Source organism: Meles meles, chromosome 6 (genome assembly GCF_922984935.1).
Source record: "Meles meles chromosome 6, mMelMel3.1 paternal haplotype, whole genome shotgun sequence".
NCBI classification, from domain to species: domain Eukaryota; kingdom Metazoa; phylum Chordata; class Mammalia; order Carnivora; family Mustelidae; genus Meles; species Meles meles.
Window position 1 is genome coordinate 141378286 of NC_060071.1, and position 13995 is coordinate 141392280.

At 41.8% G+C, this 13995-nt stretch overlaps 1 protein-coding gene across 2 annotated transcripts in view; it reads left to right on the forward strand.

The window, feature by feature from the left end:
• Window positions 1–1209: 1209 nt before the first annotated feature.
• The window catches only part of PPP4R4 (protein phosphatase 4 regulatory subunit 4), a 125848-nt gene continuing 113062 nt past the window's right edge, over window positions 1210–13995 (forward strand). The window contains exons 1-2 of one of the 2 annotated variants that reach the window (XM_046007020.1): window positions 1210–1446; window positions 2845–2918. In XM_046007020.1, coding sequence (XP_045862976.1) covers window positions 1357–1446; window positions 2845–2918 — 164 coding nt within the window. In that variant the 5' untranslated portion in view covers window positions 1210–1356. The remainder of the gene's footprint in view (window positions 1447–2844; window positions 2919–13995) is intronic. The other variant, XM_046007018.1, reaches the window with a different exon arrangement.

Here is a 13995-nt window from a genome sequence, read left to right on the forward strand (position 1 = left end):
TTGACGGAAAAGCAAGAAACAGAACGAGTTCTTCGCACAATGCCTTTCATGTGTTTTAAAAACAATACAGAAACTAGCAGTCTCTGGAGGATATACACATGGGACGGAACCATACAAGAGAGGGTGCACACGGCAGGTAGAGGAACGGGACGGTGGGGAGGGAACGAGTGGAAAGTAAAATACAATTAAAAAGAGCTCTTCTAGGAGCTGAAGAGTATGTTCAACATAACTTTTGTTCCTGAGGTCCAAAAAAATCGCCTCAATCCCCTTCGTATCGCTTCCTATTCTTAACAGAATCGGATGCAAGCGACTCAGTGTGGCTGCCCAGAGCGGGCCTTTCTCTAAAAGGGACCTCCTCTTCCTTCCATCCACCTCGCCAAGCACTTGCTTCCTCGCACTCCCGGCAGTACGTCCCACAATCAAATCAAAACAAGCCCAGACTGCAATTCGAAGTGGGCTTACTTTTATTTCTCTAGGAAAGTTCGATTGTTTAAGATTCAGTTGAAGTGTTTTCCCTCCGGGAGTCCTTTTCTGGCTGCAGCCTGACCCAAGTGCTAGCCCCTCCAGGACTGTATACCCATACACTCTTTCCCCTATTACCCGAGCACACATCACGCAGTAATCGCTGATTGGGGGTACATATCCCTCCCCCGGGGCTAAGGCTGAACTAGGGTAGTCCCCTCGTTCACAGCTCGCCTGCTGGTGTGGGCAATTACGAATTATCGTCAGGTTATTACCGTAGGTTAAACACAACAGCAGCGCACCTCCCTCTCCTTCGCTTCCCCAGCCATTGGTTCAGCCCTCCGCTCCCGGCCCCCGCCCCCAGCCCCCGCCCCCAGCCCCCGCCCCCAGCCCGCGCCCCCAGCCCGCGCCCCCAGCCCGCCTCCAGAAGCTGCTGGAGGTGGAAGGTTCTGCGCACGCGCCATAGGGCGGGGCGCGTTCGGCCGGGGGAGGGGCAAGGGGAGACTAGGGCGCCGAGGGGCGGAGGGGGCAGCCACGGCGCGGCGCGGCAGTTGCGTCTGGCTCGCGTGCGCTGGGTGCCGAGAGGGCGGGGCTGAGGCGGGCTTGTGGCACCTCCCCCGCCTCTGGCCCCGCCCCCGCAGGCCGCCCGCGCGCCTCGCCCCGCCCCCTTGCCTTGTCCGCCCCGCCCCCCACCGGCGGCCGCGCTCCTTCTCCCGCCGCCAGCTACCCTCCCGCGCGGCTCCCGCGGCCGAGAGCGGGAGAAAGTCCTGCTGGTGGGCGGCCGCGGGGCTGCGAGCGTCCGGCATCCCGGGGCCGCTCCGGCCCGGGCGGCGAGGGGGCCCGGCGGTCCATGCATCCGCCGCCGCCCGCCGCCCGCCGCCCGCCGCTGCCGCGATGGATTTCAGTCAGAACAGCCTGTTCGGCTACATGGAGGACCTGCAGGAGCTCACCATCATCGAGAGGCCGGTCCGCCGGAGCCTCAAGGTGCGCCCCGGGGAGGAGCAACTGCCCGCAGGGCGCCTGGCCCGGGCCCCGACCCCGTCGCGTCCCCTTCTCCTTCCCGAGGCGGCCCGGGACCCTCTCGGAGTCGGGCTGGACCCTCAGTCCTCCCGCGGTCGCCGTGTCACCCTAAGCCCGCCCCTGCTTCGACGCAGCTTCGGTTCTCCCAGCTCGGACCCCCATCCCCGAGGGACTGGCCCCTCGGACGCCCTGGGCTCCCTAGTCACCCGGCCCAGCCCCGCACGGGCCCCTTCCCCAACCCGCCCCCAGGAACGGCCGGTCCAGCGTCGTCCCCGGTGCCGCCCTCCTGGACGGCCGTGGCCCCTCTTCCTTCCGCCCTGCGGGAGCTGCCCTTCGAGGCCGCCGTCGCCTTGTCCCCTCCTGAGTGCCCCCCCCCCCACCGGACCCCGTACCACTCCTCAGTCTACACAGCTCCGCCCCCACCCCCCTCCCGGAGACACGGCGGGTCCAGCTTTCCCCTTCCTCCATCCGAGCAAGCTCGGGCGCCTCTGCCCCTAGTCCGCCAGGCCTCCCTTCACCTCCCACCCAGGACCCAGGCTACGGTCGTCCCACTACGGGTTTTCAAAGCCCTCTCGACCCTTCACCCCCATCCTGAGTCACCACACGTCCTTTCTAACCAGCCCCTCCAGGACTCCAGCTGGGACCCTGATCCCCACTCCCCGCCTTGAGGGAGTCAACCTTCAGTTCGCTCCCCCACCCCGCAGAGTCATCTTCGTCCCAGCCTCCAACCCTCACTGCCTGCAAACCTAGTTTGCGGACCACCCCCTCCCCCCGCCGTCCTCTCCAAAGCTCGGTTGAGCTCTTCTCACTCCCACCTGCCGCAATATCGCGAATCTTTGATTTTCTTCCAGCCCCAGAGTTTATTCCCTTCCCTTCCCCCACTCCACATTTCGTCTTTTTCATTCTCTCTCGGCTGCAGTTTGCCTCCATCCCCCCTTCTAGCATTTCCTGGGGTGGAAAATGCTGGAGAAACAGCCTTGGGGTATTAGAGATTTAAAAGTACGTATGTATCTCATATATGCATATAAAACCGAGTTCGGCAATATTTTGAAGCCACAATGTAATTCTCAAGCTAGAACAGTTTAAAAAAGAAAGAAAGAAAGAAAAAAGAAAAGCAAAAAACAAAACCCTTCCAAACCCTCAGACTTTACCAGCCCAACCCAGCAATTCCAGACGGAGTCCTCTGTCGTTGAGGTCTGCACCTGGAGTCCTCTTGATTAGTTTTCAATGATACTGCTTAATTGTGAAACTTTTTCATTAGTCTCCACTCATATGGGGTTCCCGGAGGGTCAGTTGGGGGTGGGGTGGGGTGGCAAGACTAATCCACGTTTGTATGCATAATTTGTATTTTACACTTGACAGACACCAGAAGAAATAGAAAGATTGACAGTTGATGAAGACCTCAGTGATATTGAAAGGGCTGTTTATCTGCTCAGGTATTGCTCCAAGTCTTTCTGTGAATTTGTTGCTCTTTCCCTGTGGCAGCTTGGATGAACGCGTTGTGAAATGTCGTTACGCTTATGTTCAGATTCACTGAACGGCTTGAACGGAGTGCTTTGGCATGCATAGCACTTAATTATAAGTTAAGATTTTGGTATGGACTTACATGTTTGAGAGCTGAAATCAAGTAAGACCACCAACTTAAAGAATATTTCTTGGGGGAGGAGGAAGAGAACAGCAAAGGATTTGAATCGGATCTGATTCTTTTTTTATTTTCCAGCTTTGGTGGTTCTCCCTTAGATCAGCAAGTTTAGATGAGACTTAAGTTAATCATAGAATATGAATTGATATGCTATTTACTATATAGAAAAAAATGCCCACACAAATCAAGTAGCTCAATTTGTTGTTCAGGATATTCTGTTTTTATTAATTTTGCTATGTAAGCTTTGTAATTTTGTCTGAAAGATTTTAAATATAATTGAGCCTACTGTCGTTTAATCTCACAGCTCTGCAGAATTGCTTAATGCAGGTGGTTATTGCAAGTATTTATAAAATTTCTGTCAACTAAAAAAAACTTTAGATTTAACTTCTTAAAGCTAATGCAGTGAACATTGATGAGCTTATCTGTGAAAATACTGCAGAAGCAGAAATTTTCCCAAGGTACTTTGTGTATATTTGTTTTAAAATTTTTCTTTAACTTACAGCCACATGCTTTTCCTTCTGGCCAATTAGTTTTCACTTTTGTTTTTTAGAACAGATTTTGAGAACTGGTGTTATTTACCTACTGAGATATTTATCTTCCTCATTTCCTTAGCTTAGGTCAGCTTTGCCATTTTCAGGCCCTGGCAAGTTTCTTGTTCTCCTTTCTAATTTATAGGTCATGCTTCTGGTTCCATGTTCTTCAGTGGAGGATCTTGTAAAAAAAAAACAACAAACCCCTCCCCATGACTTCCATTCTCTTAATTATTTTTTAGCCTATTCATGGCTTCTTGGGTTTCTGTTCTTAGTTTAGTCAGAATTGTAGCATGCTTATAATATAGACCATTCTAATAATTCTATCACTTGAACATGTTTCTGGGTATTAGATCTTATGTTGGTGTTATTTACCCTCCTTTGGTGATCTTGGGTAGCATGCTATCATTATTTCTCCCTATTTGTTTAAAAAAAAAAACTTTTATTTATGTATGAATTAATAGTAATAGGTTTTTGATGTTTACATAAGGAATAATTCAATGTTTAACCTCTTTCATAATATTTGAAGTACTTTATTCCTTAGTAATTAACACGTCCAGTACGGTGAACAATGGTTGTAAACTTCTGCCTTTTCCCTGAGTTCTTTTGTTTGGAGTAGGTAGACAATTGATGAGAGTTTGGATAAGTTTCTTTTAACATACAGCAGTTAATGATTTGTAATAAGTTCCTACTGGATACTCCTACTGAATTCTCTTTCGCATAAACTCTGGCTTACAATTAGGTAATGAAGAGTCCTGCTCTACTTACTTGTGACAGCAGATACCTTATTCTAGATATCAGTGACAGGACTTCTTTTTTAGGAGAGCTTACTTGTTTTCTATTTTGCTTTTATTGTTTGTTAGTGAACCGGGTCATCTAAGTCGTCTGTATTTCTCAGACACACAACACAATTTTCATCCACTTCTAGAATTTACTAAGTCCTTCAGAGACAGATGGGTACTCTCATTCTTAGACGGGAATTTTCAAAGAGATCTGGTATCTCCTTTAGTTTCTTGTGGCTCGTCTACCCTGAAGGAGGTTTGCCAGGTGACTCAGAAGGCGAACACTAGTTTGGTTGTGTATGGGTTCTCTGGCAGAGTTCTTTGTATTCCTACCATCTCACCACCTCCTGGGGGAAAGGGGGATTTCACCTTTAGGCCAGATTCTGCAGGGATAACATATGCACACTGTCTGAAAGGTTCTTTCTTCCCTGGGATTCGGGGAAGGTGTGGGAATGCCTTATAGATGGATTCCAAACTTGGCCTCTGTTGCAGACTCTTCCGCTGTTTTATATGGAGCCTTTTATTTTAAATGTATTCTGTTCTTTTTTTTTCATTGTATTTCCAATGCTATGCTATAGAACCTCATACTGAGACCTGTTCCCCTGCCCTTTTTTTTTTTTTTTTAAATGATTTTATTTATTTGAGAGAGAGAGAGCGAGAGCACAGGGTCGGGGCCGGGGGGAGAAAGAGAGGAGGAGGGACAGAGGGGGAGAGAGAGGGACTGAGCATGGAGCACAGAGCCTGTGGAGTTAGGTCCCAGGACCCTGAGATCATGACCTCAGCCAAAACCAAGAGTCTTAACGTCAACCCACTGAGCCACCCAGATGCCCCCTGCTTTTTTTTTTTTTAATTTTGATTTTCAGATTGATTTTTGAGTGCTTTGCCCTTTCCTTTGTATTGATTATTTAATATCCAGATTCCCCCCCATCTTTGAATGTCAGATTTGTCCCTTTAGTTTTCTTATTTTGTATAGTAAAACTCTTTTGGAATGTTAGGTTAAATTAGAATTCAGACAAATGTGTTTGTTTGCAACACACATGCTTTATCTCAGTGGAGGTTCTGATAGCATTTAAATTGAATCTAGTATCTAAAACATTATCTGTAGAGTACTGTCATCCAATGAAAAACAAATTACCCAGTTCATTATGTCACTCTAAAATATGGCAGATCAATTGTTAGTGCAGTTTCCATAATTAAGCTTAGAACATTACGGTATTTGAAGACAAGACACAGATGAATTTGTGGTTTTGCCTAAATACGATGCTGATACACCCATCTGTGGCATTTAGTGCTGAAGCAAAACAGCTTTCCTAATAGTTACAGCTTGTGGCTTCGTCAAAATCCCATCACATCATCTTTTTCCTGTTCTCTGTCATCTTTGTGATTTGGGCATATATTTTAGGAATGTACTGAAAAAATGTGAATAATTTTGTTAGAGAAGAGCCCTAAGTTTGCATACTGGGCTTTCATTAGGTTAAGTCTTTACTTACATATCTCTAATTGCCTACCACATAAATTCCAGACCCTCAGACTTAGCGTATGGGACTCCATCTTAGCTGGGCAGTGTGATGTTCCCTCAGGCCCTCAACATTTTTTTTTTTTAATGGCTCGATTGAGATGTAGTTCATTTGCCGTACACTTCACCCATTTAAAACGTGCAGTTCAGTGGATTTTCGTGTGTTCACAGAGTTGTGCAACCGTCGCCACAATCAATTTGAGAACATTTTCATCACCCCCCAAAGAAGCCCTGTACCTATAAGCAGTCACTCCTCACTTCTTTCCACCCCTTCCAGCCTTTGCGAATCATTAGTCTACTTCCTGTCTCTATGGATTTGCTTAATTTCTGGACATTTCATGTAAATGACATTATACAATATGTGGTCTTTTGTGACTTTTTTCATTTAGCATAATGTTTTCAAGGCTCACCCATGTTGTAGCAGGTGTCAGTCCTTTCTTTTTATTGTTGAATAGTATTACGTGGTGTGGGTATATCCCATTTTGCTTATTCATTCATCAGTTGATGGACACTTACTTGGCTTGTTTCCACTTACTTAGTCCTTTACTTTTTGAAGCCATCCTGCTGTCCTCTTCACTATTACTCATATTCATCCTGTTACCTCTGCTTTTCCCTTACCTCTGCTTTTCCCTGTCTTGGAGGACATTTCATTACACCTGTTCAACATTCTCCATCACCAGGATCCAGCCATGATCTTGTATCTTTCATAAAGCCTTTCCGAAGCCACATGGAACCACTCCCATATCACTTATGGATGGCCTCCCTCAGGAGTGATTAATCACTACAAGTATTTCTTTTTTTTTTTTTTTTAATATTTTATTTATTTGACAGAGAGAAATCACAACTAGGCAGAGAGGCAGGCAGAGAGAGAGAGGAGGAAGCAGGCTCCCTGCGGAGCAGAGAGCCCGATGCGGGGCTCGATCCCAGGACCCTGGGATCATGACCTGAGCCGAAGGCAGAGGCTTTAACCCACTGAACCACCCAGGCGCCCCTACAATGTATTTCTTAACCGTGCGTGCACAGGCACATTTTCTTTAATTGTAAGCTCCTGAAGGGCAAGCATCCCTTATGTTGTTGCTGTTTTTGTCTTCCTTGTTTTGTGCTGTGGTGTAAGTATATACCTCTTCATAAAGTGTATTATGTACACTTTTAAGATGACCAAAATGTCAGATGAATTAAGATACTTCTGATTTTTTTTTTTTAAATATAGGCTATAGAATCAGACAGATTTAGGTCATGTGACCAGGAACACCTTATTTATGGTGGTTAAGCTCTCTCTTTTCATCTGTAAAATGGAAATAGCAGTACCTGTTTCCCAAGGTTGTATTATGGTTGGAGCCCTAACCCAGAATTAATTAAGAATTAACCCAATTAATGTTAATTTCCTTCTGTCCGTTTCCCCCGTCCCTACTTCTTTGTTACTTAGGTTCTCAAGCTGTATTTCAAACTTTTATTTTTTTATTTTGTTTTTTTTTTCATTTCAAACTTTTAAAAGAAGATAACAATATTAATTTTGCCTCCCAAGAATTTAGTAAAGCAAGTGGGAAATAAAGTATGTCACCTGAAGTTTATGAAAGATACCTATTAACTTCCTTTTCTACTAGTATCTATCAGAAACCAGATACTTCACAAATAATAATTAAGCATTTTTAAGCTTGAATGATAAGGTCAGCCTATTTTACAGATTTATATTTTCTTACCAAATGACCTTATCTTAAGTAATATTTGCTCTTAACGTTATGTATGTGTTTTGTGGATTGGTTAGTGTTAACCTCACTTTTATGTCGATTACTTTTATTGTCACTTTACACTATGGATTTTTTTTTTAAAGAGTTATTTATTTATTTTAGAGAGACAGAGAGCTCACAAGAGAGGGAGCACATGAGCGCGCATGAGCTGGGTGAGGGGCAGAATGAGAGGGAGAGGCAGAGAATCCCAAGCAGACTCCTCACTGAGGGCAGAGCCCAGCACAGGACTTGGTCCCAGGATCCTGAGATCATGACCTGAGCCAAAGGCAGATGCTCAATGACTGAACCACCCAGGTGCCCCCCAGAAGAGCCTTTTAAATCCCTCTCAAGTGGAATGGATAGTTGGTTAGTTAATCCTAAAAAATTGGTCAGCATGGGGAATCATAAAAATGATGCCTACATTCAACATTTTATTTTAGTGTATAAAAAACTCTTTTTTGTTGTAGGTCCACTGCCTTTTCTTACAGTTTGGGATCTGCTTTTTTGTATTGATTACCCCCGTACTGCACTTATAATGTCAAGTTTATGTTTCTTTAAAGCTGAGTGAGAATTTGAAGATGGCTTAGGAAGCTTTTGGAAAACATGGTCTTAGAATTTTGTGATTTTCTACTCATTTGCAAGTCGTCTTGTTCTTCCTATTTCAATAGCAATTTTCTTTGGTAAGTTGTCTTGACTGGGTGTTTCTAAACCTCCAATTTACTTTTCATAGAAACAACTCTATTTTTGCATTATATGTTTCTGCAGTATTTAATTAAATATGTAATTGCAGTAGCCAGTGAAATTGGGATAAACTGGTCTGAGAACAAATGCAGCCGACTCTTCGTTATAAATCCGCTAGAGCAGAAGCCTGTGAACATTCTAGAAAGTAGCCTGTTAGCTATGAGCTTTCAGTCTGCCTTTGGCAAGGAAGTGGAGAGCGTTGTTTAGTTGGAAGAGTCTTTTAATACCGTGTCGAGAGAGATATTATCCTTTTTCAGAGCATGCGCTGTGATGACCTTTCTTCGTCCTTGGTTACCCATGATATTTCTCTCTTGTTTCTGCATTGAGTTTGAACCACGGTCTGGTCTGTTATTCCTTTACTTTTGTATACCTAAAAAAAAAAATTAATGAATCAGGAATCTCAGGTGAAGAGTCCCTTCCCCTCCCCTCTCTTCCCCTTCCCTCCCTTCCTTTCCTTCCCTTTCCCCTTCCTTCCTTCCTTCCTTCCTTCTTTTGTGGCTGGAAGATGGAGGAGCAGAGGGGGAGGGAGAGAATCTTAAGCAGGCTTCATGCCCAGTGTGGGGCTTAGTCTCCAGGACCCTCAGATCCTGACCTAAGCTGAAATAAAATACCAGATGCTTAACTGACTGAGCCACTTAGGTGCCCCAAAGAGACATATTTTTTATTTTTTTAGAACAAGTTTTTTGAACATCTGCAGAAATGTGCACAAATCCTAAATATATGGCTTGATGAATTTTCATGAGTAAACACACCCATGTAATCAGCACAAAAATTAAGAAATAGAACACAATCTACTGTATTACCCTAGTACTTCCCTTGTACCCCTGTCCAGTTCCTCCTGCTCCCTGCAAAGGGTAACTACCATTCTGACTTTTAACATCAAAAATTAGTTTTTCTTGATTTTGAACTTTGTAGAGTAGGAACCATGGAATGCACTGTTTTGTGCTTAGCTTTTATTGAACCTTTTCAAAAAGAGACTGTCTGTATTGTTGCATGGAGAAATAGATCGTTCATTTTTTTGCTGTATAGTATTCCATGATAAGTCACAATTTATTCTTTCTACTGTTGATGGACATTTGGCTTGTTTCCAGTTTTTTGCTGTTATGAATAATGCTGCTAGGAACATTCATGTACAAGTCTTTTGATGAATATGTATGTGCATTTCTTTTAGTTAAATTCATAAAGTAGAATTATTGGTCATTAGTATATGCATATGTCTGACTTAAAAGATAGGGCTAAACACTTTTCCAAATTGTGCCAATTTAAACTTCTGTCTGCAGTGTATGAGTGGTCCAGCCCTTATTTTTGAGGAGACAAAAGGACAAACCTTCTAGTATATAAATTTCCTAGCATATTTATTAGGAACTGCCTACTAATAGCCTGAAGAGGTTTCTCTTTTCCAGCGCTGGATTTACTTATACCATTGAACATTTTTCTTTTCCTATAAGAATGTTCCCAAAGAGAGGTCCCATTTAAAAAAAAATTGCCCAAATTACCTTACTCGGTGAAGGCGATGCTTGAATGACTTGCCTTTCTACAGGGAACTAGGAAGAACCTCCATTTTCATGTTTTAAGATAGAGGGCCTAGTGCTTCACATATAAAGAGCAGTATATAATGGATTCCGGTTGTATATCTTACATTATTGCTCAGGCCAAGTTACTTAAGTCCTTGGCAAACCTTGAATTCCCTGTTTTGGAAAAGTACTAGGTCACTGATGATAAGGGGTTTGGTGATTATTTCCACCCCCCTTTCCTTGCTTTTTGTTATGAGCGTAACAATGGCATCTGCTTCTTTTTTTTATTTACTGAAGCCTCAGAAGGCTCTCTCTGTGACATCAGTAGAAAGCAGAATGCTCTCATGGGATCTGTATGGAAAGCTTAACAAAGAGTAAACTATTTTCATCAATGTAAAAGTGACCCATATCTTGTCATTGGAAAGTTCTGAGCTTACTAATGACACAATTATGAGAGATTTGGGCAGTTATTATCTTGTTAAATATAGTCAGAGATATTAATAATGGAAAAGATTTGTAATGCCACTAATAGTTACTTTAGAATAAATCTTCTGAGTTTAAGCTAAAAGTTACAGAATATTTATTGAGTACTTTTATATGTCAGGCATCACCTGGGGAACGAATGACATTGTACCAGCAGGTACTTTTGTTCAAGGGAGTACCTGTTGAAGGAAGTAAAGCATTTTTCTTAGAGTTCAGTAGAATAGAGTTCATCTCTGGTTCACAAGTGTGTTGGATGTTGAGACGACAGGACATGGTGTCAGAAATACTTTATATTAAGACAAACCCAGGTTTATTCTTAGAGGCTGGGGCTCACTCATTTAATGAGTGAGAGACCTTGGGTAAGTTGCTTAGCTTCTTTGAGTTCAAGCCTCCTTTTCTACAGTGGAAATAATAATACCTAGACTACAGAAAAGTCAGATTGGAGGAGATGTATGTGGAAGGCACAGTGCTTGGTGCAGGGTTATGTTTAGGAAAGGATAGTTGTTATTGGTCTTTTAAAATTTTATTTTTATTTATTTATTTTTAAATTTAAATTCAATTAATTAACATATAATTTATTATTAGTTTCAGGGTTTCTTGGTCTTTTTAATCACCTGTTTGTAATTCAGAATGTATTTTATAGGTATATGTATAGAATGTATGGGAAAATTCCCATCTGGAAACTTCCTGTAGTTGTAAAGTTTTCTCTCCAGATGGTGCCTCTTTGCAATTAATCTTCCACAGTGACCCTAGGCAACCAGTGATCTGCTTTTTGTCACTATAGATTGGTTTTTCCTGTTAGAATGTAGATACACGTTTTCATATCTCTTGGATGAATGCCTAAAAATAGAATGCTGGGTTATGTGGTAAATATATATGGTTTTTCATTTTTTATAGTTTTCTTGAGGTATAATTGATATTCACTGAACTGCATTTAATTGTATGATTTGAAAAATTTTGACATATATATGTATATATTATATATATGTATATATGTTTCTCCACACACACACCCATAAAGCTGTCATCACAACTAAGAGAATGAGCATATCCATAACCCTCAAAAGTAACTTTATAGGGGCATCAGGGTGGCTCAGTGGGTTAAGCATCTGCCTTCGGCTCAGGTCAGGATCCTGAGGGTCCTGGAATTGAGTCCTGTATCAGGCTCTTTGCTCAACGGGGAGCCTGCTTCTCTCTCTCCCTCTGCCTGCTGCTCTGCCTACTTATGATCTCTTGTCAAATAAATAAATAAAATCTTTTAAAAAAGTAACTTTGTGTCCCTTTTTAATACTCTCTCCCTTTCCTCTGATCTCCCACATAGTCAACCACTGATCTACTTTCTGTCACTATAGATTAGTTTGCAATTTCTAGAATTTTATAGAAATGAATTAGAATATCTGCTATTTTGTGGCATCTTTTATTCAACTTAATTATTGTGAAGTTCATGTATAATGTTGTATGTGTCAATAGTTTATTTCTGTTTGGTGTTCATAATTATTACATTTTAAGGATATAATATATTTTGCTTATCCATTCATCTGTTAATGGACATTTGGGTAATTTCCAGTTTTGGTACTACAGACTTAAGTGGCTATAAATATTCATGTACAGATCTTTGGTGGACACATGCTTTCTTCCTTCTCTGGTATACAGCTAGGAGTGCAGCGGTTAGTCCCATAGTAAATGTATATCTATATTTTTAAGAAACTGCTAAACTGTTTCCAAAGTGAACTTAAGATTTCCAGGCAGTGTATGAAAGCTTGCTCCATAATACTTGTTGACATTTGGTATGATCAGTCTTTTTAGTTTTAAGCCATTGAATGGTGTTTCTGGTGGTCTAGTGTAATGGTGTTTCAATGTATTTGTAATTCGGATTTCCCAAATGACCAATGGTCGTTGAGCATCTTTACATGTGTTTATAAGCCAGCCATAGACCTTGTTTAGGGACGTATCTGTTCAAAGCTTTTGCCCTTTGGTTGGATATGTGTTTTGCAGATATTTTTTCCCTGTCTGTGGCTTTTTAATTTTTATAAAAGTATTTTTCAGAGAGCAAAGGGTATTTGCTTTGTTATGGTCTAATTTTGATGAGGTCTAATTTATTGATTTTTTTCCCTTTATAATTAGTACTTTTTGTGTTATATTTAAGAGATTTTTGTCAACTTCTAGATCAGGAGGATTTTTTTCCCTTTGTTTTCTTTTAGCAGTTTTAAGGTGTTAGCTCTTAATTTTAGGTCTCTGATCCATTTCCAGGCAAATTTTGCATATGGTGAAGGTAAGGTTTGAGGTTACTTTTTTTGCACATGGCTATAGCATGTAATAGAAAGGGCTAGTTTGCGAGTGAGCGGACATGGCGTTTGTGTCTGCGATCACATTCAAGCCACTTAAGTTCTTCAGGCACTGTTTCCCCCCTGTTCCCTCCATAGAATACTGTGGGTTGGGCCTGATAGAATTTAAGGTAACATCTTGCTTCAGAGGGTATCCTCAATTCTAACATAAAGAGATGTTGAATCCCAGTTTATTATTTCATCCACTAGGTGGTGCTAATGGTTATCCCTGTAAGTCCTTGGAGAGGTGAAGAGTTCCACAGTTTTTTTAAATAAAAAGTGTCATTTGCAAGGCAAATAGTCATAATTCAGAAAGTGCCTGCGTTTCATTAAGGATTGCATGCAATAATATTATGATTAAAGAAAAAATACTGTTCATTTTGTTGAACTAGAAGATATCAGAAAGTATTTTTTCTTTAAAGAGTTCTGCACATTGTAGATTTCTTTTGAGTCTGTTTTGGGCAGAATGAGAGTTACATGGTTAGTGTAAAAATATTTACATGTTCATGCATGAAATATCAGACTGAGAAGTCTGACTGGCTTAGAATTGTCATATAAATTCTCTTGGTAATAAGTTTATAAGCTGTATTTGCTTAGAAATTTTCTGGTAATGAAATTGGAAAATATTTGCTAGAGAAGTAGGTAGTTTTGAAGAGGGAAAGGATTCACAAAAGTACAGCCTGGGCTTGTGCGGGAGAGGACGTCTCTCCCTGCAGCTCTGATAATGGTGGGGAGGGAGGGGGATGGTTTATACGTATGGTTGGTATACATGTGTGCCTCACAGAATTTTCCAGTTATTTGGGGGTTTTCCCAGATATCTTTATGTTACTGGCTTCTAGTTGAATTCTGTAATAGTCACAGGACATACTTTACTCTGCTTGACCTAAATTCTTTTAACTTTTCTGAGGTCTGTTTTATGGTCCAGAACGTGGTTGACCTTGGTGAATATTCCATGTGTACTTGAAAAGCGTGTGCATTCTGTTGTTGGGTATAAGGTACTACAAATATGAATTAGATCACGTGGGCTGATGGTATTTTTCAAGAGTTCTATATTTCTTTTATTTTCTTTTTTTTTTTTTTTTTTTTCCAATTTCTTTTATTTTCTATTTACTTATTCTACTGATGACGAAGACTGGAGTAAACTCCAGTTTAAAGTCTCTATAAATGTGGATTTGCCTACTCCTTTCAAATCTATCCGTTCTAGTAGTATTTCGGGTATTTTGATTTCTGTATTTACATACATATGCCGTTAGG